This window comes from Serpula lacrymans, assembly GCF_000218685.1.
Source record: "Serpula lacrymans var. lacrymans S7.9 unplaced genomic scaffold SERLAscaffold_3, whole genome shotgun sequence".
Classification (NCBI taxonomy): domain Eukaryota; kingdom Fungi; phylum Basidiomycota; class Agaricomycetes; order Boletales; family Serpulaceae; genus Serpula; species Serpula lacrymans.
Window position 1 is genome coordinate 2,226,415 of NW_006763292.1, and position 26,236 is coordinate 2,252,650.

Consider the following 26,236-nt stretch of genomic DNA (forward strand, 5'->3'; position numbering starts at 1 on the left):
CGAATGTTGGAGAATCCTTGATATCCCTTGTTGAATCCAAGTAAACTCGCAAACAACCTGTAAGACATCAAAATCTTGGCCTTGAGTATCATGGTGTGAGCTTGATGACTAAGTTAGCGGCAAACTCGAGCACTAAGATTATAGACTCACCAAAGGCATGTTATTGGGCTTCCAAGTGCGTAAGCCATTTTTGTAAGCGGGAATATCACTCACCAGTAAGCAATGCATTGCATTCAAACTTTTCAAGAATAATAAAGGGGATGTTATCAGATAAATCTGAAAACCTCTGGAGTGGTTATTATCCACAGGTTCGCCGGCGGGATGAAATATTCACTTCTTTGAACATGCATATCTGCTGCCATGCCATACCTAAATGAATGCTTGCAATCAAAGCCCCAGGTGCCCAAACGTGGGCACGTTGCTTCATTACAGTCCTACTGCTTCGTAGCAATCAAGTCAAGGCAACCATTCTCCTGATAACCCAAAGTTCTTCTTCACAAGATTATTAAAATGTTTCTCCATTCTCTTCTTGTGCTTTTGGAGAGTTTTATTTGTACCTGTAGAGCCCTGTTGTATACTCTGAGTTTAGGGGCTAAACGCCGAAGCCTTTTTGGGAAATTGACAACGGATTGGTTGTTCGCCTGAAGTTCCAGCTCATGGAGAAGTAGCGACTCTGTTGTTTCATTAACGTGGATCCGCTCGGGTAACTGAGAGGAGAGATCGCAAGTTACCAAGTGGATCCTCAACAGCGGCTTATCAGATGCATACCGGATGAGCATGTAACCAAACATACCTCGCACGACAATATGATGGCGTTTACCCAAATACTAAACATACATCAGCATTGAAAGTAATTCCAGCAGCGCTGATCCATCAAATTATTTGGCTGCAAGGTCATGAATTATGATGGTCATCATCATCATCATCATCACCACCATCCTCGCACACCATACCTTGTGGCCGTCCCGAGATGAATGTCCAGCGGAGTCGGATCAACATGCAACTCCTGCTTCTCAGCTACTGGTAGCTTCTGGGGAATATATCCGATTGGTTTGCCAAATACGGGGCGCGCTACTATATATTAATGAGGAGCTGGACTTTTCAACGATGGCCGGGAGGTGTCACCTCTCACATCGCCGAGTAAGGCTGATAACCGCTCAAGTTGCTCTTGCGTGAGGATCATTCCGGCTGTGTCTCGATCCAAGGATCCCAATTATCACAAGAGACACGATGGACTATGCGAGCCTTGAGTGAGGCTGCACTGCACCAGTCGAGTGAGACCGCAACGCAAGTAGTAATGAGAATGCAATACATTGCCTAAGAAAATCATGTGTGAGCTGTGGTAATAGTAAACGAGAGGATTGGGAGTTTACGGCCAGGTTGGGCAGACACGGGTACGGGTTTCAGAAGATCCATACATTAAAATTTTCCAGCTCAACAAAAATAGATATTCATATTCTGCAAGCCTTTGTTGCATTTTCTGATCCCATCTCTGCTCTGATTCACATATGAAGACAGTTAGAGATGATGCAACGCCACATTGAAACCTGCTGATATTTTAAGGGAGGATATCCGCTTGACTCTTGATGCGAACAAGCAAACAAAACTAGGATTAGATAATAGCACCAGGATGATAGCACCAGTGCAACACAGTCGACTTACTCATACAATGTGAGACTTAGATTAGATGGATAGATTGCAGTTGCGCTGTCGGGTTTTTGGCATGCGTCAGACAATATAGCATATTGCCAGTCGTGGTTTGTTGTCATTGCAGCCACCTCGAGAGTAAAACTTGCTTCGTATTTGGATATGATCAGACACGAACGAAGCACATTCGACTCAATGAAAACTCACTTGCCAACTTTTCCATTCTTAAAGCTTGCATAGTTCAACCAGGTCAATTCCCTTATTTTTTGCATCCAATGCGCGTTTTCAAATTGAATGTTATGAGCGAGTTTAGTTTATTCAAAAATCCGTTTGTACACAAGTTTCGCCTCTTGAACGGGGATTCGATGCAAGGACTAGCATCCTGTCAAGCAACGCCAGCCCAGGCCAGGTTTGAGAAAGCAACTTGAAGGCGGCATGGTGATGGAACGAGTTCAAGCGGCATCATGATTATTCGCAGCCCGCGAGTACTCTGGATGGCGTCACGGTCACGGTGGCGCAGTCGTCCTCTGAGTCCTTCGTGTCAGCCTGAGTGGTACCAAAGTGTGTATTTTGTCTTTGCTGCAAGCTCGAGTAACAAGAAAAGCCTCGTTACCTATGTAATAGAAGATTCAAGAAGACATTTCACACTATGATGGTTACGTTTATTGACCTTCTTTGTTCTATACCAGTGCCATCTTGGATTATGCGATTCAACAGGTTATGATATCGTCTTCTGGCTTTTGGAAAAAGCCGCGGCGCATCTGATTTTACTGCAACTTGTGCTTGTAGAAAATTTCATGTGTAAACAGATGGCGATTAAACACCCCAGCAACGGTTCTAAAAGGAGTACCATTTGTTCTACTGTTGGCGCAGCTACTAGTACAAAACCATCATACTCCTGCCATACATGATCATGGTACCTTATGATAGGTTCGTTGTGGCGTTGTGGCTTGAGCCAACGAATGGGAATGGTGAGTCTAATCGATTTGACCACAAACATGTATTAATATCGTGTAGCTAATACAAACTATATTTTCAAGCTGACTCGGATGAATTGAATTATGGACAGCGAATCATGAACATCGGTAATATGGGTACGCTCGCTGTTTTCAGTTCCCCTTGTATTCCAGATATATTGAAGTACACGTTCATGTGTACCAGGTTTATTATATCACGTTTAGCATGATCGGTCTTGATCGTTTTCAATGGTTCCTGGAACTTTACTCCCTTAAGGAATCTATTGCTCTGGCCATCAGTACTGATATTTCTCACCACGGTTGAGGGCTGTCATCCAACACAGTGCGCGGCATTTGTACTTCAGCTCAGCAAGGCTTATCTCATTGACAGGTATTACAACCTGAGTGAATAACACTCCACATGGCGGGATCTAAATCAATATCCAGTGAACCCATACCTACATCAGAAGTTTTGGGTGAATGGCGAAAAGGACGCATTTTTTCAGCGCCGACTGCCATGGAATGGCAAAAAGGGCGCAATGCATCAAGCTACTACAGCGCCAATTGTCTCGTCACTGCCGCACATCAACAATGGCTCAAGATAAGAACGAGCCGTGCCAATAAATATGCACAGCGCCTCACGATAATTCTCGCTACCTACCATGTTACGGTCTCGCCAGCATAAAGACACCAGCCAGGCTTCTTCTCAGACTGCGCCAGGGTTTGGCATTCAAATAAGGTTAGTCAGACGAGGTTCTCTTTATTTATTTTTTGCCGAACTTTTTCTATCTAGCTATCGGACATTGTCAGTCCGCGTAGATGAGAAGCAAACCCAAGTGAAGCCTCCAACAGACCCAGCCGCTGGTATTGCAAATATCGATGTTCATCTCATCAGCTCAGAAGAGGTTTTTACCCGCTATTCGACCCACCCTTCTGTAGGTTTAGAGCCTGCTGCGGTACAACGAAAGTCCAAGGATGGCAAAAATGTCTTTTCGCCTCCGCGAACGCAATATTGGAAGAAGGCCTTGAACTACATATTTGGAGGTTTTAACTTCCTTATGTGGATTGCGTTCATCGTTACTATAGTACGTGTGTTCTAAACGACGCTACAGTCCAGCTTTACCAATAAATATATTTAGTTGTCATACGAACCGCTGGGGGGTCAAAGTCCTGCCGTCTTCAACCTTGGCGTTGCTGTCCTTTTGGTCAGTCCAGTGTTCGCACCATCTACGCATTTTTTTTACGTTCCTCGTAGATGTTGGTGATAATCGTGTCCGCGACGTTTTATGCGTTCGTGGATTGGAATGCCTCGCGAATAATGAAGTCTATCAAGTCGCTTATCGCCCAAGAGGCCGTGGTCATAAGAGACGGTAAACAGCAGATCATACCAGCTGCAGACGTCGTCGTAGGAGACATTGTTGTGCTCAACTCTGGTGATCGTGTGCCAGCAGATCTGAGGCTTGTCCAAGTCTCTTCTGATCTTCGATTTGATCGTTCACTGTTGACTGGAGAAAGGTAACCTTCCTTTCATTAATATGTCCGCCTAATTAATCCCCGTTTCAGTGATATGATTCCAGGTGTTATAGACGCCACATCTGACAACGTACTTGAGACTCGCAACCTTGCCTTGACATCCACATTTGTCGTGCAAGGGACATGTGCCGGAGTCGTCTTTGCTACCGGCGATAGAACAGTAATGGGTCGCATTGTTTCCATGTCTGGAGAGACAAAATTTAAGATGACTACCATCCAAAAAGAGGTCTGGTTTTTCACGAAGATCATCTCTGGTCTTGCATTATCGTTGTTCGGTATATCTATCCTCCTTTGGGGTGTGTGGCTCAGGACGAGTTATCCTGGCTACGAATCTGCCAGTATTGCCATCGTCAATTCCATAGGGTGTCTTACGGCGTTTGTACCGCAGGTAAGCCAGTAAATTCTCACTGAGAAACACTCTGACAGTAGCTCACCAGGGTCTTCCCGTATGTGTTGCATTATCCTTGACTGTCGTCGCGAGGCGAATGGCGAAAAGACACGTCCTTGTCAAAAACCTTGCGACTATAGAAACGCTTGGGTGCATGTCTGTGCTGTGCTCTGACAAGACTGGCACCCTGACTGCTGGAAAGATGGTTAGTTTCTGTTGCTTTTGCTGCTGGACAGTATGCTCATGGTATGCTAGTCCGTTGAACACGTTTCGTTCCTCGACCACAGCCTGAGCACTGCGGACATATTCGACAGAATAATTGACACTCCAGAACCTCATTTATTCTCCGCACTGAGGGCCTTGCACGTGGTGGCAAGGCTCTGCAACGGTGCTAGGTTCGATGCTGCGACTGACAATCTGCCCGTTGAAGAGCGCATTGTCAAGGGCGATCCCACAGATACAGCTGTTCTCCGCTTTTCAGAGTCAATGTTCATCCCTAGTCTCGGTATAGACACCACAACTCTGTTATCTTTGTGGAAGAAGGTCTTCGAGATCCCTTTCAACTCGAAAAACAAATGGATGATGACGGTCGTAAATCAAGGTGCAGCCAATGCTTCTGAGAAAGGTTCCGAACCATGGATGCTCGTTAAAGGTGCCCCCGATGTACTGTTCCCCTCTTGCGAAAGCATCATGAATATGGATGGTAGCGTCGTACCTTTTGCTGGAGAAGCGAGAGACAGTCTATCTGCTCTGCAAAACGAATGGTCTAGTCGAGGACAGCGCGTGCTTGCACTTTGCCGGAAGCAGGTGCACGGCTTCAAACCGAACCTGTCACCCAACGATATGGAAGAGGCGATGTACGCTGAGATGCATGGGTTGACCTTGGTTGGAGTCATCGGTATTCGTGATCTCCCTCGCCCTGATGTTCCTTCTGCCATTGTAACGATCAGGAGAGCGGGAGTCAGAGTATTCATGGTCACGGGCGACTTCAAGCTTACTGCCGTGGCCATTGCACGCCAGGTACGTATTGATACAATAATGCAGAGTCTTTGCACTTACATTTGTCATAGGTTGGCATCGTCACGCAGGATCGTCTTGATACTATCAACGATGTCAGGGCTTTTGCTTCCACCAAAGAGCTGTCAGGCCTTCCACCTTCCGCGCTCAAGCCGTTAGATGATGAGCCCATTCGATCGCTCGTGTTGACCGGAGACGACGTTGCCTCGCTTGGACCTGAAGACTGGAATGTAATTGTTACTAAGTACACCGAGATTGTATTTGCACGTACGACTCCCGATCAAAAGCTAAAAATTGTAGAGGAAATTAAAGCTCGAGGAGACAATACTGTGGCGGTTACAGGAGATGGGGTCAACGATGCACCTGCTTTAAAGGCTAGCGACATTGGTGTTGCGATGGGAAGCGGCAGTGACGTTGCTAAAGAAGCAGGTAAGTTTGTTCCGTTGCGTATTCTATCATTCATGGCTTAAATATATACTTCATAAGCTTCCTTGATCCTCCTCGACAACGACTTCTCCTCCATTCCTGTCGCTATAGAAATGGGGCGTCTAGTATTCGATAACCTAAAGAAAGTTATTCTGTACCTCATGCCCGTAAGTTACATCGTGTTGACACTCACGATCAAGATTCAACGTCTTTACAGGCGGGCACGTACACAGAATTCATGACTGTGTTTGCAAATGTCTTTTTAGGCATGCAGATAGCCCTGAGTTCTTACCTCCAAGTCTGTTTCTCGATTACGAATGACGTAGTAATGTCAATTTCGTTGATGTACGAAAAACCTGAAGCAGGTGAGCTGCATTTTCTCTTGAGAGCCATCATCTCTTTCTGACTAGTCGTAGATCTCATGCTTCGCAAGCCACGCAATGCAAGGACTGACCGCTTAACAGACTGGCGTTTCTTCTTTCAAATATATTTGGTATGCAGCTTTCCACTACTGAGGTTCCCTGTAATAACTCCGGGATAGTTTATAGGCCTAATGATGTGGCCGTGTGCCATGAGCATGTGGTTCTTGTACATGCATCAGCATGGCCTCAAATTCTACGACGTCATACTGGTTTATAACAACTGGGCCGATGGCTGGAAGGGTTACCCACTTGCTCAGTTAAACCACTTCGTCAGCGTTGGTCAATGCATCTAGTACGCGTCTACCTCGATACTCATCATCCCGAACTGATGATTTGATATACAATCTAGTTATGTTAGTATTGTTTTCATGCAATATGGCGGTCTGCTCTCTGTGCGTAATCGTCGCGTGTCGATCTTAGACTCGAACCCTTTGTGGGGTCCCCGTCGTAACTTTGCCGTCCCTGTGGGCATGATGGCAACAGCTCTAATTGCACTCGTCAACTTGTATGGCCCTGGGTTGAACCGTGTATTCGGGACCACCGCTATACCAGGGATGTTTTGGGGTATTCCGTTCTGCTTTGCCCTGGGAATCTTATTGATGGACGAGACGAGAAAAGCCATTGTTAGGAATTATCCCCAAGTGAGTCCTCATATCTATACCAGTTTGCGTGTTCTATTCGGGCTGACATACTTTTCAGTCAATCGTTGCCAAGATGGCCTGGTAACAGGCAGCCACTTTCTTTCATTCCTCGAGTTTGCTGTATAACAACCAGTCGTTCCCATGTACCAAGTCTTTCTTGTCATATTGTGAAATAAATTACGACTTTGTAATCCAAGCACGTATACCGTGAACTGCATTCGGATAGCCTACACATGGCATGCCGTTCAAACGCTCACGTTCCCACACTGTAAATGGTATACAGACTAAAGCTAGATATTGTTCACAGCCCGCTGGAATTCATTCATATGGTTCAGACAAACCAAATTATATACTTTGGCTTATACACACCATATGAATGCTACCTGATATGGGCTATGAAAACTATATCCAAAAGTAATAATATAGTTGCACAAACCTGTACTTAGATAAACAGTTTACCAGAACTATACTGTAATGCAACAATTTGGTTTTCCAAGACTATACCATGGAAACAGGGTATTAAAACCATACCATAGTGATATGGATATATACAACTATACTTTGATAAATGGTGTGGTAAAACCATACTGTAATACACTGCTATGGTTGCATAAGACTGTATCTGGGTAAACAGTGTATCAAAACTATACTACTACAGTACAGTAATATGGGTGTATGGGACTGTACTTCAGTAAACAGTATATTGAAACCATACTATAACATACTACCTACTATGGTCATATAAGACCATACCTTAGTAAACAGTTTATCAGAACTATACCATAGTACAGTAATATGGTTGTATAAGACCATATTTTAGTATATAGTATATTAAAACCATACTGTAAGATTACTACTATAATCATATAGGACTATACCTTAAGAAACAGTATTTCAGAACTGTACTGTAGCATAGTAATATGGTTATATGGGACCATACTTCAGTAAACAGTATATTAAAACTATAATACACACTATAGTTTCATAGGACCATACTTTAGTAGACAGTGTATCAGAACCATATCATATTTAGATTATATGGTTTCACAAGACCATACTTCAATAAATAGAATATAGAAACTATACTATGATAAACAGTTTATAAACACTATACATGTTTTTTTTAGTATGGTTTTGATATACCATTGCAAATGTTATGGTTATGTAATACTATATCAATATGGTTGCAGAAAACTAAACTAAAATAAAACATGTATAAAAATACAAACACAGGATTTGAACTTAAAACTTTATAGTATTGCAAGAGCAAGACATCTGATTTAACCACTACACTATTACCATTATATATATTGTCTAAATATTATATGCTATAAGTCTATCAAGTTGTCTAGTTTTAATGGACTTAGAATAATTTTGTGAAAAAGTGCAGCGATATAGTTTCCCCACACCATATCCAAACAGTATTATAGCACCATACTACTTATATGGTTTCTCAAAACTGTAATAATAGAATAGTGCACAAAAACCATTTCACACAATATAGTCACCTAAAACCATATTATTGTATAGTTGTCAGATACTGTTTCAGATATAGTTTCTACAAACCATATTGGTAAAAAGTAATATAGTGGTATAAAACCATATCCTAACCAACAAGTAGGTATAGTTTATACACACTATACAGGTACTTTTATACATTTATTCAAATATCTTGAATATCATTTCTATTCATCTTGTGGCTCAGTGGTTTAGTTATCTACTCAAATTATTGACTGACCGCAAGGCCTGGTTCAATTTTTGATGGTGGCAATTTTTTTGAAATGCAATGAGATAGTCTCCAGAAACCATATCACTGAATTAATTACAGCCGGCTGTGAATGCAATGTGACTAAATGCTGTATACGTCCTAAAGTGGTAGACCGTGAGCGTTTGAACAGCCGGGTCTGCGTCGCCTGCCCCACTGCATTTCGGGCTCATCATTATATAATATTTTTTCCGTCTTATCGCTAAAGCGCAGGCTGTGATGTTTCTTGACCTCCTCCCCGACGATAGCAGACGCCCTTTTGAACCATCTGCGTTCCAACAAATTCCCTACTGCAACACATTGCTATTATATGCTTACTAGACCTGACGAAGCCAACAAGAAAGATACTCAGAAACATAAAGCAGCACATCATCATCGTTATCAAGAACATCATCATGGACACGTCCAGCAATACTCCCTTTTACTTGACCTTCCAGCCGAATCTCTTACATATATCACATCCTCCCTCGATCCCCCATCTTTATTCGCTCTCTCCCGAACGAATAAGCGGCTATATGAACACGTAAAGGATGACGGCACTTGGTTTCGTGCTTTCCTGAACCAGTTTCTTGGAATAGATCCTGAAAGTGACCTTCATCATGTGAAGCTTCTCTGTTTACGCAGGCTGGAGAACACATGGCGCAAAGAAATGATCAACCGTCACAAATTGAAAAGGTAAGCACTAGAATTTTACCTAAGGAGTGTATCTCTGAAATGCCCCTCTCTACGACAGACGCTGGGAGGGCTCTCGCAATGGCACTGTCACTCACACTCCTCTCGACTCTACAATCAGTAGTGTCCATCTGATGTCTGAAAGCGGCCTTCTTGCAGCGTCCATACAATACGGCGTAGTTGCGCGATCCCTCCCTCTCACGGGAAAAATATTGAAAGGCTACATTGGTGCATCTCAAGCAGGACTGGGCATTGGCAACCCAAACGTCGAATTTACACCGAACATTTCTGCCTGTGCAATGACTTCCGACGGTGGAACAGCAAGAATTTTTTGGGGCTATCGAAATGGCGATGTTGCCGTGACTACCGCGAGCAGAGCTATGGACAGTGCTCGTGCGGCAGCAAGGTTGTTGAGGTGTGGAGCTGTAGACCAGCACGAAGGCGCAGTGCAAGAGATCGTGCCAAATTCTGCCACGGGTACATTCCTTACAGCTGCTTCTGATGGCAGAGTAAAGTTATGGGACATCAAGACGGTCGGATGTCTTTGGACTAGTGACCAGCAGAAAGATTCACTAGTAATCGATCCCTATCATAAGGTCGCTGGTTCTTTAATTGATGGTATCGTTGTGGGCGCGCTGAAGTCGGGAGATATATATGTTTGGACGGGGTTGAAACCCTCTCAAGAAATTTCTCCCGACCTGCCGCTTATCCCAAGTAACGAGCTTCGTATCCCATCTCCACTTCTCTCCAAGCAGCAACCCCAGAGTCCTTATTCGAGTACTCCAGAAGTGGAAGCGATTTTCGTAGCCCAGGGCACCTCCCCGATTTCGATTTTTGTCAGTTATGCCAATCATACATTCTTTTATCGTCTGCGCGTGGGTTTCGAACCCGAGACAGTCGAAGTTACTAATTTCGGTGATCCTTCCCTCGGTACCATCACAGCAATAAAGCCGATATTCACAACGGATGCCAACGAATTCGGCTTCGTGGTTGTTGGAGATCAGCTCGGGTGTATCAGCATATATGATTGGAATGCTCCTCACTCATCCCAGCCTGTAGGCGCTATTGATACGTTTGAGGCCCACGAAGATGGTGCGATCACATCCATTGCATGGACTCTAATCGCATTTGCCACTGGTTCTGCACGTGGCACCGTCAAAGTCTGGGATTCACTCACATTCCAGCCGTTGCGCCTTTTCTCGTCTCCTATGTCACGCCGTCCCCAAGGACGTGACTGGGAGCGCGTGAGTCAAATCATATTGAAGAAAGAGTTGATTGTGATTTCTGTAGGAAGTAGTGTGATGGTGTGGAAGTTGGGCTATCCTCATTATAAAGACCAGAAGAAGAAGCAAAAGGCATCCGGATCTTCGAAAAAATCGAGCGTTTTAAAGGGCCAACGTACGTAGCAATTTTATTGATTAAATGGCCTGCACATACTTATCTTGGATCTTCTCACAGAACAATTCGAACTTTTGAAGGATATCGCAGAGTCGCGCAAAGAGCTGGAATACGAAAAAGCCCATGTGAAGCGTGCATATGAGCAGCACTCGACTCTCGAGAATCTTGGCCTCAGCGAGGCCGAGGCAGTTGAATACATCCTCATGTTATCCCGGGACGAGGAAGAGAAGCGTCGTAGAAGTTATGCAGGGTCTCATCAAGAACTTGTTGATGATGAAAGCATGTTTGAGGCTGACTTTGACGGTCTATCGCTGTCGCCACTTTCCGATCCATCAACTTCATCGTTATCTCCTCGTTCTTCAGCTGGCTCTGTCTATCACGGTGGTCGCCCTCTTACTCGTTTAGCGATTCCAATTTCAAACGAGAAAGTTCAAACCTCCCCGCCTTTCCAGCCAGAACCTATGGAAGCCGGCTTTAACATCAGTGCAATTAGCTCAGCTGGACCGTCGTCAAATTCGTCACCTGTGGTCATGCGTACCACTTCATCATCCGAACATTTCCCCCCGATAAGCTCAAGCATGTCGTCGACTGCAAGTACCCCTACGAAAAGGAAATCAACTTATCGTTCAGGATCGAATAGCCCGGAATCGCACCGTTTGCCCCTGAGTGGTTCGCCGATATCCTCTCTTCCGAGATCATCTTCAAGTACAAATTCACCGTGGAGCAAAGCACCCGTCATTCGTCCAGCCGCTCCCGAACCGCCTCTACCCGCAGACACCGCTCGTCGTCCAAATGAGGATACGCCCAGTGGGAGTTTGGTGGATATGGACATCCCAGCATTTGACGATGACATGGACGACGATTTGAGATTCGCGCTAGAGCTGAGTCTTGTTGAGGCACGCAGTCGAGAGGAGATGTCTAACTAGAAATGAGGCCGTCTCACATGCGGCAATAGAATGTATTTTTTCTTTTCTCTTTTAGTTCGAGTGATCCTAGTTTTTGTTTTTCATTGTAAATATCGGACATACCAGGACTGTCAGCTAGAACCCATGATAATTAGAGTTCGATTTATGCATCGGATGATTTTTGGAAGGAATAATGCTTATTCCGAATGGTGTTAAGTAGTGATAACGGTGTATACAATAGTTGCTTTCATCTTCGAAATGTGGGCCAGTCTTCACACAGACCTTCGGTCTGTCATTGCTCGTACAATACATCCGGTCCCAGCTATCTCGGTCAACTATCGCAGGTTTATCAGCAAACGCACAAAAGCAAACCGATCTTTGAGATGATATGCGTACCTTTTCATGCCAGCCTAGCAGCACGCTCCCGCTCACATCTCCCCAACCTGGCATGCCCATACCTTTATATATATACTTCATGAGCGTGTCCTGCGCATCCTGCGACAGTGCCTTTATGACGTTCGATATGTCGGACGATTTCGTGCTGTTCAGAATCGTCACTACGGTTTGGAGTGTCAAGTTCTGTTGCGCGCATTGATCAGACCTCTCGGTTGTCAGGCGTGCATGAGATGGAATGAGATGGTACCTTGGCTTCGTCGACGTTTGGGCCATACGGCGCGCTGTCTAGAGCAATGTCTAAAGCTCCTGGAATGTCACTCCTACGCCAATACAGTCAATCTTCGACGGACGTTTCTTGAAACTTGAGCCAAAAGGTACTTACTTTGCCAATGAACTCCTTACGGCTCCTTGTTTCTGCTTAGCATCGCTGAGGACCTGTGATGGATCCCTGGGATCTGGATCATAGAGCTCTGTTTCTAGTAGGACATCTTCATCGTAGATGTCAATGTCGATTTTGCGAAACGCAGTATCTGCCATAGTTGTTGGTGGCAAAGCCGATAGACCACTCACCGCCACATGGTATTACGGATAGACGCGTACAGCCAGCCACCATAACCATACACAGACTGTCAGCCAAACACTGTTCACAGCACATCAATGCGAGACTATAAACAATGCAAAACAAAGGACAGATAGTTCACACATACCATATGAGAGTTAACTGAGATGGCTCTACAAAACCATATTGTCAGATGTGGTGTTGATACACCATACCAAGTATATAGTACAGTTTGTAAATACCATATGTTTAGCTATAGTTTTGACAGACCATCCCAAATAGGGTTCATATATTCTCCACAGACCATATGAAGTGGTATGGTGTCACAGAACCATCCCACCAAGACCTTAAATGGTTCACCCAGACCATATGAAGCAGTATGGTGTCACAGGATCATCCCGTTATAACAACCAAGAGTTTGTTACTCCGGCGCACAACTCAGACAAGCTATAGAGATAATGATGAGGGAGTGGTTACCCTTTAGGCTTCAACAAGTCAGTTCTGAGGATACAACAGGAGGACTCACTGAGGAGTCTCCTTGATCTATTGGGGTATTTATACTACTACAAGCTTATATGTACATATGTACTGTACAGTTGATAAAGGCAGTGGCTGATGATGTCATGAGGTCTAGCCCATATGACCAGCTCCACTGTGTGAGAGAGTTTGTATCTAAAATAAGAAGAAAGGCAGTGTAGCACGAGAAAGTGGAGTTTGAACAAAAGGAAAAGTGCTGCATAGCACGGAGTGTGAAAACTACAGAAAAAGGTTGAAGAGGTGAATGAAAATTAAAGGTCCGAAAATGTGTTATCGTAACACCCGTCCGATACTGAAATGGTTCACCCAGACCATATGAAGCAGTATGGTGTCACAGAACTATCCTGTCCAGCACTGAAGTGGTTCATCCAGACCGTATGGAGAGGTATGGTTTCAGTGTTCCCATCATCCTTACAATCTCATATTGCATGTGAACAAAAGACATTACAATAAAGTATGTAGTAGACGGACAAAGGCCCAGTGCTAATCCACCCCCGACGTTCTACAAATCTCAAGACAGTTCCAAATTGAGAAGAAAACCTTTGTATACACAATTGCATGGTCCTGCAACATATAACTGACCAACTTGCGAATATGTTTGAGTGCACTGTTGCCACACTCTGCGGCACTTGAATTGATTTGTCCGAGCTGGGGGTTAGTGTGACTGTAGGTAGTCAGAAAAGCACCAGGTGAGCACTTGGTATGGCCCTTAGCATGAAAACCATCAACGACAAAAAGAGTATTTGCAAAAAAGTCTGGCTCTCAAACCATACAGTAAGGGCTGAGTGCACAAGCAAAATCGTATACGACAACTTTGGGGGCCTTAGGCCAGTGGGTTAGAATTGCTGAAAAAACATCATTTCGACCTTCTCCTTGAGGAATGCAATGAAATACATAGCAGATGCTATGAGTGCACCACATGCACATGATACCACCGGTTAGTCTCTTTTCACCGTATTGAGAGTAATATTTTGAGCACTTTTCTCCCCGTTGCCTGCCAGGTTCGCTACTGAGGTCATGTTTAAGGTGAGGATACAACGGCCTCAGTCGAACCTGTGGCATGCTACAAAAGCACCCTGACTGGAAAAACCATCAATTTCTGAGATATAATAATACTATGGAAATCAGCCTCACCTTCTGCCATTCCAAGCTTGAGACATTTATAGCGGCTATGCAAGGTGGTGGGGCATTATAGACAAGTAGTGATTGCAGAACACAATAACCTTGTTCACAAAGCCACATACAGAGTACTAGTAAAGCAGGGGGGTAGGGTTCTTGCCAACGAAGGTGATATTGTAAAACATTATATACTAAAGGTATGCCTACAAGGCAAGATGCATTTTTGGTGGTGGAAGACTTTAAAAAATTGTACAACTTGCGTAGAGCTGACCAGTTTGCCATTTGGAGTACAGACTCTTCTGCGGTGAGCTGTTGATGTATAATGAGAGAATAAATTCTGTTCTAAAGTGTGATACTCACCTGAATGAAAAGTTGTCAGTACACAGGGACAGGTTTGTGACCCATCAATGTGGTCCCAAAATGTCTTGAATATAATTCTTCAAGAGCGGGACTTAAGGCTTTGAGTCGGATCTGCACATCCACAATCAATTCGGCATGATCCAGCAGGCTCTCCTCAACATTCTCAGACACCTCATTGATATTGCAGGGATCATCAATTGAAGTAGAGCCACTGTTGCAAGCTTCATTTGAGGTAATTGAGCAGACTGGTATGGTTTTACAAACATCCTTTTGAAGCTGACTATTTGTGATCACTTGCTGGCCGTATTTGTAGTGCACCAGTTCACGGTGGTCGGACATTTCATTTGCAATAGTTGGCGGGTGAAGTGAAGGTAAAATGTGTTTTTGACTGAATGCTAGTATTACGCCATCCCAAATGGTCTCTTCAGGTAATGGCCCACATTTTGCACACTTCATATCACCATCGTACTGCTGAATGCAGACATAGGAAAACCAGGCCCTTCTGAACGTGTCTTCGGATACAAAACCAACTACAGAGTGATGGTTTTTGTAGCGGCGTGAGATGGTCAAAACGAAGGCAACAAATGGGGTCTCAGAGGTGGTAAAGGCACTCGTATATTCGTCAAGGATATCGTGAGTGAACAGGATACAATTGTTGAGGTTGAATAACCCAGACTCTTGTGAATCAGGGCCAATGAATCAATGGTTTGTTGATGGACAATTTGGACAAAGTTGGACCTCAATTGCCGAGCGAAAGCCAGTGTTAATGGTGTAAACCATGCATGGACGCTGTTCCTTAGCTCTTGATGCCAAATCAGCTTTATGGCCACATATACATGCTGATGTATTGGTCAGCTGCAGCAAAGGGGGTGCCTCCTGTATTGGATGAGGACGAATATAGAGAGGAGCATCTCCACTGAGTGAGGCCCAGGGTAAGGTAAAATAGGGAGGTAGGAAATGGATAAATGACAGTGATTTTTGGCTGTACGGATGCTTGTGGTGCTTAGGTCTTGGTTGGCGCCGTCTGCTTTGCTATCTCGCACATCAGGATCCCTATGAATCAATCTCTGCAATTGATGATGAGCTTTTATAATGTGGTTACAACTACCACAGCAACCCTCACACAATGCCATTGTCCATCACCAGAATTGGGACCAGTATGTGATACAATGACTTGGTATTTGGTTGCTAGTTGCATTGGAAGTGCAACTGAAAACAAGTTCACAAAAATGTCCTCATCTACTAATTGGCGAGAAAATAGAATGACAGGAGTGTCATCTCGACAAGACAAAAAATTAGAACATGTACTCTCATTATATGTAGAATAGCTTACCAGTATCATGAAAGTCGTGGTTATCTTCAGGAAAACATTCTGTGCCATACTCTTGAAAGAACTGAACGTGAAAGCATGTGCTCCCTCTTAGACAGAAGCAGACAACAACAATTTGGGAGCCGATAAACTTGCGCTGAAAGTGATACCAGTGATCCTATAACTGTAATGACCAAGAATTTCTTACTCTGGCGCACAACTCAGACAAGCAGAAGAGAGAAGAGAGAAGGAAGGGATCACCCCTTAGGTTTCAACAAGTTAGTTGTGCTAGACAACAGGAGGACTCGCTGAGTCCTTCCCCATGTATTGCTCCTGTATATATACTAAAATACATGAGGTACCGTACAGTTGTAAATCAAGTGTGACCAGTCACATGATGAGTCTAGACACTGGTCAGGTGATGTGTCACATGATTGGTCATGTGACTTATGAAAAGTCCGAAATTGTAAAGTAAAGTAAATGGTCACATGATCAGTCATGTGACTTGGAAAATAAAAGTAGAAGTACAAAATAGTGAAGCATAAGTACTTACTGTACCAACCTGAGTCTTTGTGTCCCATCCTTGGACTACAAAAATTGTGTCCGATATTTGATAAATTGGCATCAAATTGGATAGTACTAGATCTGTGAAGATATCATAACCTTGGTCAACCAAAACATCAGTGAAAACACCATCCCCTTGCAAGTCTACGACCAGAGGCTCAGAGACATCAGCTTGAGTTTTTGATATATCGGTAGAGTTTTTGGCTGGTGGGGCATTGATACGAAGGCACTTGTACCCTCACTGTTTAACTGGAGTTGTGTTTGCTGCTGCAAATTAATCCATTAAAGGATCATCGTGTGACTGCCGCTTGAGGCCAGTTGTAGCAGGCAAACTGTCATCAACAAAATAAACAGTTTTGCCCTCATCATCGAGACTTGGCAAACAAGACAAGTTGTCGGGGTAGTTGACCTTGAATAGTCGCAATTTTGGCAAGGAAGGTGGTGTCTTGAGAATGCACCGCATATTTGTTGACTTTAATACCTTGATTTATGATTTTCAGTTGTTTTTTCAGAAATTTTATATTACTTACAGTACATGGTTCAGACCTCAGGCCTTAGTTTTCAGTCCTCAGTCTTGTTTCTATGCTGGCGGTAGCAAGACTCTAATGTCAGTTGCAGCCAGCCAAGCGGACTTTTTATTCGCCTTCTGTCCGTTGAACCTTCTGCCAAAATTGGGTTAAGTAGAATGGTTTGCACAAACCATTTTGAATTCAAATGCTCTCATCAAGTTCAGTCCTACGGTACCATATTGCATGAGCCAAGCAACAACAAACACGATACCAGGAACTACAAAATCAGTATGTTTGTTTACACCACAATTTTTTGCTCACCTAACATTATGAAACCCATTAATAGACAGCCTCAACAATGTCAAAAATGCCCCGGTTCCCCTTTAATGTCTCTGTGTCAACACACAAAAGCAGGTCATATATACCTAGAATTTGTAAGTTTCTTCATTTGAATTTCTTACGCTTTCCTCACCTTATTATTTTACTCAGTGTCAAGCTAATATAGAACGAAACCTCCAATGTACTGGTACTGGTACCACCACCAGCACAAACACGACTGCATGTGAGGAACAACCTATTTTACCATACAGTTGCCAAAACCAGGCCCAGTTTTTGACCCCTGCAGTCCTTTTAATAATGGATACACAGATGCTACAACACTTCAAGCTCCTGGCACACCTTCGTCTCTCACTGACACGCCCTGCCGTTGCACTCGTATAACCAACAGGAACCCGCAATTTAGCTACATTGAAGGGGCCAAGCGTGTGTTACAATTTCTATTGGACATTTAAGGACTACTCATTTCTCTTTACTCATTGGTTATACCATCGGACCGATGACTCATTTCCTTCACGTACACTTCCGCTCCTCTTGCATTCGCAGTACCTATTATAGTACTTAGTCCTCAACAGACGGACCTGCCCTAGATAGGACCTAACTCCTATCACCGATTCCTTTCCATTATAAATACACATGTAACAGCAGTAGTATTCTCTAATACAATTCTACGCAGTTTACGCTTACAAAGCTAGACTCCTAAGATCAGACTTCTACTCAGAAGAAGACCAACTCCCATTGGAAGACCTCTATTCAGAACTGCATTCTCAAACTTGTCTTCGGATAAGTCTCCCTTGAAACCTCAACAAACCCTCAGACTTTGTTAAGCACTTCGTGTGTAACAGCATGGAGTCAATAATTGGGGTAGGTTTTTCTATTATTGAAAAAGGCGGTGTCATGCACCAAAGTTGATTGGTAGCATGGACAGGTGTCAATAATGAAGCGAATATTCAAAAGACTCGCCTTTGCGCCACACAGGCACAGTGCCACGTGGAATAGTAATTAATATTGCCTTTTTCGAACTTGTGGCTGATCAGCATCACCTCTATTAGGCAATCCAGTCACGCTCACCTTTGCTTTTCCATCCGGTACTTTCCATGTTTCGGCATTTCGGCAAATTTTCGCGTCGCCACTGGCTACACATTGCATTGCGCCCTCGCTTTTGTCGTTTCCCTTACTCCCCTTCCTTTGCCTAGCCACACCATGGGCCCCTTCCTCTCCTTTTTATTCTCACCTGACGGTCGTTTCTGGATCCCCATTCTAATCCACTTTTCCGTCACCTCCACCCTCCTCCTCCTCATTTTATTTGCACCCCCACCATTTCTGATGTCACCACTTCCTATCCACTTCCATCGCCAATCTGTTGACTACCACGTGCCACTGCTGATATCAGCAAAGCCCCGGCGGCCGGTTCAAATAGGGCAACAGGTCCATCTTTATGACGTCGATCTACCATCATATACTATCAAAACATCGGTCACTCGTCTTGCCTGGTTGGAGCGTGGGTGGGTAATTTTTGAGCTGGAGAAGGTTCATCCCCTTGCGTCGCCCATGTTCATCGCTGTCCCATTCACTTGGGTACACTTATCTTTTGTCCATCGTCTTCGCTACAGCTACACCTACCACACGCTGCCTGGGACTCACTTGTTCCAAATTGGAACTACTCCTCTCCCTCCCTCGTTTGATCAGGTGGTCCAACACAACCAGTCCATTGGTAAGGCCATGGAACTGTCGGATTTGGACTAGGTGGTGGACCTGTGGCTCCAGTTTCTTTTTCTTCAGCAGAACATTCATTTACAGTGCAATTATTTTTGATTTTTGAATCATTTTTATGGACACATATTTTTTTAGAATGCCTGACTGACAATAAAGGAACTGTGTTGATACTGATAGTGTTATGCCTTGCCCTTTTTTTACTGCATCTTCCCATGACATCATGATTTTCCTGCTCTCTTTTTGCTATTGGACTTTACTTTATGGCTATACAAACCTGTGACATTACTCACAGCATTCATTGTTCTATCTCTTTCTTTTCCTTTTTTTGACAATCTTATCCTGTACTACCTACGCAGGATTCGTCAGCATACATTCCTTCCTTCATGTTCTTTCTCATTCTTTTTGCACAGCTATACTGTGCATAGCCTACTTTTCTTTTACTATATAAACCCCTGTATTTTACCTTCTAAAAAAAAAACAAGAACTCCAATCCAGACTTCTTCTCTACTCTCAAGTTCACTACTCTGCTACTTGTGATCCAGTGTGGTCACAACACTTCCCACTTCTACATTTATTGACTGCTGTCATCGTCACTCGTCACTTTTGAAAGTGATTGTCTTCCCTTTCGATCAGAGGCCTTCTGAGCACTACAGTTTGTGTGTCAGGAGCCTGCTATCACTGGGAACCTCGTCACCTCGTCATCCTCGTTGTTCTCAAACCTACCTTGTGCTACCATTAGCAAGGTAGTGCTTGTTTATACTCGTTACAAAGCCCCTATCTTTCTATAAATTCAACTATCCCTCCTCCTCAAAACCCACACTCATACACCTTTGGGTTTTTACTTTGAAGGATCTTTATACATACCACCCCATGAACAACCAGAGCACCCACTGTTCTAGGAGGCAAAGCCCATAAACAAGTTCCGTGGAATCTGGGAGGATTGTGTGTTAGTTTGTTTTTTTTGTGTGTGGTTTTCTAACAACAGTTCTCATCATCGACAACAGTACCACTGTTGTACTTACCTTCCTTTCAGCCATCCTAAACGACTTAGTGGATGAGGTGACGGCACTGGAAAAATTGTTATACAATATAATGGGAGGCTCTGTTGTAAAGTATACAAAAGAGAAAAAAGGTCAGTAAACATATGGTATTATTCATGAAATATCAACTTACTGTTTGAAGCGGCTGTCAAACAAGCCGGTGGTGTTGACCAAACTGTCCAGGCTGCTGAAGAAAACGAAGAAGCTATCAACACAAGTGAGCAACAGTATATCAGAATTGCACTTGCTCACCGGATTCCCTCAGCCACTGTCTCAGACACCGCAATCAGAATCCTACCTACCACCATTGTAACAAGTGTGAGGCAACGATAAACTATAACAAAAACGAAACCTGTCTCCTTCTGCACTTTGCAGGGAGTAAGGGGTTCAATGAGCTTGAGGTCGACAGACACTAGTAAATATAGCGAGTAGAGGACTTTGAGAGGTAAGCTTTAAAGGTTCTTGTTGAGGAGTAAAGCAGGTAAATTCAGTAATAAAAAACTAAGGAGCCATACATGAATAGGTAAGGCTTTATATAGTGAACTGTTCGTTTCTCAGACCGGAAGGAGAATATACGAAAAGTGGTCTGAGGAATCAATCGACCAATAAGAAAAAGAGAGAACAACTATCGTATGACTTTTAACTTGATTAATCAGCAGGTGAGAGACTTGTACTAATAATAGAGGTTTGTCACGCGTGTTCAGGAACCGTATCCTCATAATGAGGTACGATCCTGAATAAGGCGTTATTAGTATAACCAGGCTTTACTGAGGCTTTGGAGCTGGTTGGCGAGATGCTTACTACCAGTCCTTACTCCGTGTGCTGGCTGGCTGGGAGCGATACCCAGTCTCTGATCTGTGATATAAAATGGTAGCGATGGTTAAGAAAGCCTGTGAGGGCTATGAGAAGTAAAACGGCAAATGATACCTCTAGCCCTAGAGCCAGAGGTGTGACAGGAAAGGCGTTCGAGAACCAAGACATAGCAAAGATAGGAAAATAATAAAATGGTCCTTACAACAAGTGCCGAGGATAATCAAGATAGCCATGATAAAAGTGATGATCAACAAGAGCAGGCCTTGATTGGGCTTGAGGCCAAGACCAAGGCCAAAAGAACCGAGACTGGATCAGAAGAGATCACATGTGGCGATGACAGACCAGGACAAGCAGGAGGTAGAGGTGAAGAAACAGATGTAATAAATGACAAAGAGCTAAGTGAAAGTATCTTTGGGAGTGATGAAAATGAAGGGCAAAATGACCATGAAAATAGGAAGGACAGTCACAACAAAATTGAACATGAGGCAAAAAAACACGAGGGCAACACCAAAAAGGGCAAGTGTAAGGAAAACGAGAAAGACACAGATAATCTAGATATAGGTGGCGCTCGACAACAAGGAAGGATCATCCAAACCTCTACCCAAGCCGAGATGCATCATCCGAGAAAATCCAATGCAAAGGCTAAAGCTGTAGCCAACGAGACAGGGTCTGTGGCATCAAAATAAAATGTAAATGTCGGAGAGAAAAGCAGAGGAAGAAGGGAGAAAGGAAAGAGTGCTGAGAAGAGAAAAAGGCAATCAGAGGAATTGGATGAATTGGATGAGAGCAATGAGGGGGGTGATGAACATGAAAATGAGGAGGAGGATGAGGGTGACAACAGCGATTACAACAAAGAAGATGTACTGAGTAAACCTAAAAAGCAAAAAATTCATATCAAAGTCGAGGAAAACAAAGCACCCACAAAAGATCCAAGTGAGTACTACATTTCCTCGCGATATATACACCACACGCTCATATTACCACCAGAGAAGGAGGCTGCAGGAAAGGACCAGATTCACAATTTTTTGAAAAATCCTGCAAACGGGATCCCTCATGTTACTCGAGTGTACATTCAAGAAAACGCTGACCACTTACCTGAGGCTGGCCTTGTCTCTGCTAAACTTGGCCTTCACTGCTTGACAACCAATCGCAACAACACCTTCTGCCTCTACCATAAGGGCACTGACAAAGTGGGCTCAAAAGCTGGAGAGAGCAGCAAAAAATACAAAATTACCGGTACTCCAGAGGCTTGTCATGCGAACCAGAAAAAGGGAGATGGAGTTCAAGCACCTCCTGGCCACCTCAACTGTGGCTGCCCCATTGACGCCGCATTGTTTGATTTCTTTATCTGGAAATTCATGCGTGCGACCGATAAGGACAGCAACCATCAAGAAAGTATGATAGATGAACATATTCATCCCCACCTACAATACTTCTTATACGACACACTGCGAAGCTTTGGCATTACCATGGACCACCTTTACAGCCTAAAACAAGGAGATCGAGAGGCACAAAAGCAGGTGTTGAGGGAAATATCAAGCAGGACCGTGGAGGAGCTAAAGAGGCTCAACAGTTCCAATGGCAACACAAATGAGGTGTTTGGAAATGATAGTGAGTTTCAGACTGAAACTCAGAACTCAGATGACAACAACAAGGACGAGATGAGTGATATGGATGACTCTGATACCAACTAAGATACCTAGCTAGTTATGTATAGGACAATACATATTACATTGTTCCGAGAAGACAGATCAACTACCTTGCGCGACTTTGCAGATTGTAACACTGAAACAATTGAGCCATGAAAAGTTGGATTATGAACTCAAACTTGGTGGGCCATAGCCAGAAATTTGTCTGACTGAATCAGTCCTTGAATGCAGCATAAGTGACCATAAGGCGACTATGATGTTACTTTTGTGATGTCTGAACCCCCCATTAAATCTGAAACCCCCGTGGGCAACAGGATGGTTAGGGTGAACCATTTCAGTACTGTACAGGATGGTGTTATGACACCATACCACTTCATATGGTCTGGGTGAACCATATGATGTCTAGCCAGGATGGTTTTGTGATGCCATACCACCTCATATGGTCTGGTTGAACCATTTTAGTACTGGACAGGATGGTCCTGTGACACCATACCACTTCATATGGTCTGTGGGGAATATATGAACCCTATTTGGGATGGTCTGTCAAAACTATAGCTAAACATATGATATTTACAAACTGTACTATATACTTGGTATGGTGTATCAACACCATATCTGACAATATGGTTTTGTAGAGCCATCTCAGTTAACTCTCACATGGTATGTGTGAACTATCTGTCCTTTGTTTTGCATTGTTTATAGTCTCGCATTGATGTGGTTATGGTGGCTGGCTGTACGCGTCTATCCGTAATACCATGTGTCGGCTGCCCCCTGTGATACCAACTGCCATTTCCGTTCAAACATTCGAGACAACTAAAGTTCAAACATCTCTACATTCAAGAGTGTAAGCTAATGTAATCTAGTAACATCATGGACAGAAGATCAAGACGTGACATATACGTGAACATGACCCAAGAACTAATTATTGTAAAAGATCATCAACGACAGTGCAGTACAGTGATCAGCAAATTAGCGAGACAATATACCTGTCGGATAGTATCGAGTAATTGAGAAACGTAGCCTGGAATTTGTATCGGAAACATCAGCCATCCCATTATGTATGCATTTGGAAACAGTTGCTGCAGAAACCGCGGGGCTTGAAAGGGTTTTGTCTGAACCCTTTGCAATCTGCTGCAGAAACGTCCATCAGGCTGTCAAATGGAGAACCGTCTTGAGAACCACTAAACGACGAGGCAGGGGTGATTTGCTTCGACAGAGAACCATTGGATTGAGATCGGTGAGCAATGGCTCTACGATCGGGAACCGGTGGGGCAGCAAGAACATTGCCTGTCGACCTTCGAGGAGGTGGAGGCGGCGGGGCTTTCCTCGCTAAACTGACCTCAGGGTTAGACCTACTGCTTATAAAAGGAGCCTGCCCCGTCCTTGGAATCAAGAGGGAATCGTTGAGATCAATATCGACGTCCTTTTTTGCAGGCATCAAACGCCTTTCTTCGTCCTCTTCTGCCACTGTACTGGTGATGCTTTCGGTATCATATCCAAGCCCATACAACGGACTGCGAGGCATAAGTGGAGGGTCGTCAAAAGGTTCTCTTTCATCGTCAGATTCTAAATGTCCAGCTGAATGGACTGGGCGGAGTTCGTCATCTGATGACTGTGCAGCGTCTGCGTTTGGACCAAACCGATGGGGCAAAGGAGGTCGAGTCGCTCTAGATGTTGAGATCTCTGTGTAGGGTGTTGGGAAAAGACCTCTACGGCCATCGTCTAGTTCTCCTAACCACCAGTCTTCTAACACCTCATTTATCACCATGATCTCATCTCCAGCTTTGAAACTCAGCTCATCAGAAGAACCTGTAAAATCATATAACGCTCTAACTATCTTCTTATCCTGCCTCGAAGGTGGCTTTAGAATGCGGATAGGGATCCTTGGTGATGATTCGTTTCCAAGATCTTTGGATTTAATGATCGGTGACTTCTTGGTAAAAGATCGCGAGCTTGGAGGGCGAGAAATATCACTGATATCTTTGACATCATCTTCGTCGTTTGGAAGAGCAGAAAAGTTCTCCTTTTTTCCACGCCCTGAGATAGTGCTCACGGCACTAGAAGCCCAGCCAGTGACGCTCTTCCTCTTGGTCGACCTGTCGGTCTTTCCCGCATCCACGGTTGCAGCGCTATCAGATCGTAACCTTGATGCTCTAGATGTAGGTCGAGAGGGAGGCTTGCTCCCCGAGTCCGACTTGCGCCGCAAGGGAGGCTTACCCGTCAGTTCACCTTCTGATTCTTCTGAAGAGTCCACAGCATTGGAACGAGTGGTCTTGGTGGATCGCTTCGACCGTACAGAGTTAAATTTGGTGTCATCCATAGAACGAGAGAATACGTGAAGCGGACCAGTCGACCTCGAGCTCTCAAATTTCGAAAGTGTAGACCTATACTGAATAAGATACACATCCCATGCAAGAAGTCGCACCACTTACTCGTTGCACCAGGTCTGTTTGACATCTTTCAATACCTCATAGTACTGCTTGGCAAAATTTAACTCGAGATCCAAAAACGTCGTCAGCTCGCGTAATTGTTGTATTTCATTCTCCTGAATGGCATGCATGCGGACTCGTACGTCTTCCGAAGTTTCCTCGCTAGCCGGCCATGAGTCAAGGCAATGGAATAGGGGTAATTGGATACGTACTAGCGCAATCTGCACCTTTGTAGCTCTTCTTCAGCTTCCTTCTTGTCCTTTTCCTTTTTGCTACTCTTCAACTTTTCCGCTTTGGTGATAGCAGCATCATAACTCAATCTATACTGAAGTTGATAAGCGAATGCTGCATCGGAGAGTGACAAGCAAGACTCGCCTCCGACTTTCTAATTTCTTTCGTTGGTGCTCATAGTCTTTGATATCATCTCCAAACTTCTGGCAGGACGAGATAAAGGTATCGTTAAACGTCAGAGCGTAAGCTTCCTGGAGAGTGGCCACTTTACAATGGGCGCGGCCCATTTTCACAAGTGAGGTGCCTGATGAACGGTGTCAGCACCTTGATCAGTCAAACAACAAAATACACACCATATTCCGAATCTTCTCCAAATTCCTCTCCATGTGTAATCATGACGATACCCAGAGCGTCGATTGGCATGAGTTTCTCCGTTTCATGAGCCGCCGCAGATTCCTTCTTCTTTGACAAGGCTCGATGGTAAACTTCAGACACTGTCTGCATCCTACACGATACGAACCAAAGTGAGCCATGCACTATCATGATAGAGGCCTAGACTTGAAGCGTACCGCAGGAGGCCTTCCTTGCGCAGATCTATGTCCTGTTCCAACTCTTTGAACTCATCCGCGATAACCGTCTTGTCTCGCGAATATATTTTTTCACCAGCCCACTAAATAATGCGTTCAGGATGAATGTGAAGTTTGAGAAACAAAAGTGGGACCACAAACCTGTCGAAGTTTCCCGAGCTAGATATGCGCAATTGAACCAGTGGTAAACGAACGTTACGAATTGTTCAGTCATATGTCTCTCACCTGTTTACTAGCCATGGCTGTCCTTTGTGTCAGAAAGTGAAAGGAATGGTTTTGGCTTAAACATGGTTATGGTCTTATACGTCAAAG

At 44.1% G+C, this 26,236-nt stretch overlaps 5 protein-coding genes across 5 annotated transcripts; 1 reads left to right on the forward strand and 4 right to left on the reverse strand.

The window, feature by feature from the left end:
* Positions 1-620: 620 nt before the first annotated feature.
* On the reverse strand, positions 621-2,111 carry SERLADRAFT_459214 (uncharacterized protein; the record flags this gene model as incomplete). Its single annotated transcript, XM_007314734.1, has 7 exons — positions 621-741; positions 794-886; positions 954-1,074; positions 1,126-1,317; positions 1,374-1,582; positions 1,663-1,791; positions 1,855-2,111. 3 exons carry the CDS (start codon positions 1,917-1,919, stop codon positions 1,519-1,521), a joined length of 258 nt encoding a protein of 85 aa, XP_007314796.1.
* A 1,364-nt stretch (positions 2,112-3,475) lies between these two features.
* Positions 3,476-7,226, forward strand: SERLADRAFT_354456 (uncharacterized protein; the record flags this gene model as incomplete). Its single annotated transcript, XM_007314735.1, has 13 exons — positions 3,476-3,688; positions 3,743-3,808; positions 3,859-4,118; positions 4,167-4,524; positions 4,574-4,729; positions 4,780-5,544; positions 5,595-5,970; positions 6,028-6,134; positions 6,185-6,332; positions 6,378-6,460; positions 6,509-6,681; positions 6,739-7,030; positions 7,089-7,226. 13 exons carry the CDS (start codon positions 3,662-3,664, stop codon positions 7,113-7,115), a joined length of 2,838 nt encoding a protein of 945 aa, XP_007314797.1.
* A 3,699-nt stretch (positions 7,227-10,925) lies between these two features.
* On the reverse strand, positions 10,926-12,761 carry SERLADRAFT_459221 (uncharacterized protein; the record flags this gene model as incomplete). The annotated part of the gene is made up of 4 exons (XM_007314736.1): positions 10,926-12,105; positions 12,167-12,349; positions 12,414-12,486; positions 12,549-12,761. 4 exons carry the CDS (start codon positions 12,701-12,703, stop codon positions 12,043-12,045), a joined length of 474 nt encoding a protein of 157 aa, XP_007314798.1.
* Positions 12,762-13,745: 984 nt separating this feature from the next.
* On the reverse strand, positions 13,746-14,324 carry SERLADRAFT_366311 (uncharacterized protein; the record flags this gene model as incomplete). The annotated part of the gene is made up of 2 exons (XM_007314737.1): positions 13,746-14,021; positions 14,070-14,324. The coding sequence occupies 2 exons, from the start codon at positions 14,322-14,324 to the stop codon at positions 13,746-13,748; spliced, it is 531 nt and encodes a 176-aa protein (XP_007314799.1).
* A 9,407-nt stretch (positions 14,325-23,731) lies between these two features.
* SERLADRAFT_434524 (uncharacterized protein) lies at positions 23,732-26,164 on the reverse strand (the record flags this gene model as incomplete). Its single annotated transcript, XM_007314738.1, has 8 exons — positions 23,732-25,061; positions 25,110-25,268; positions 25,319-25,431; positions 25,478-25,641; positions 25,691-25,842; positions 25,907-26,007; positions 26,066-26,083; positions 26,150-26,164. The coding sequence occupies 8 exons, from the start codon at positions 26,162-26,164 to the stop codon at positions 23,732-23,734; spliced, it is 2,052 nt and encodes a 683-aa protein (XP_007314800.1).
* Between the last annotated feature and the right edge of the window lie 72 nt (positions 26,165-26,236).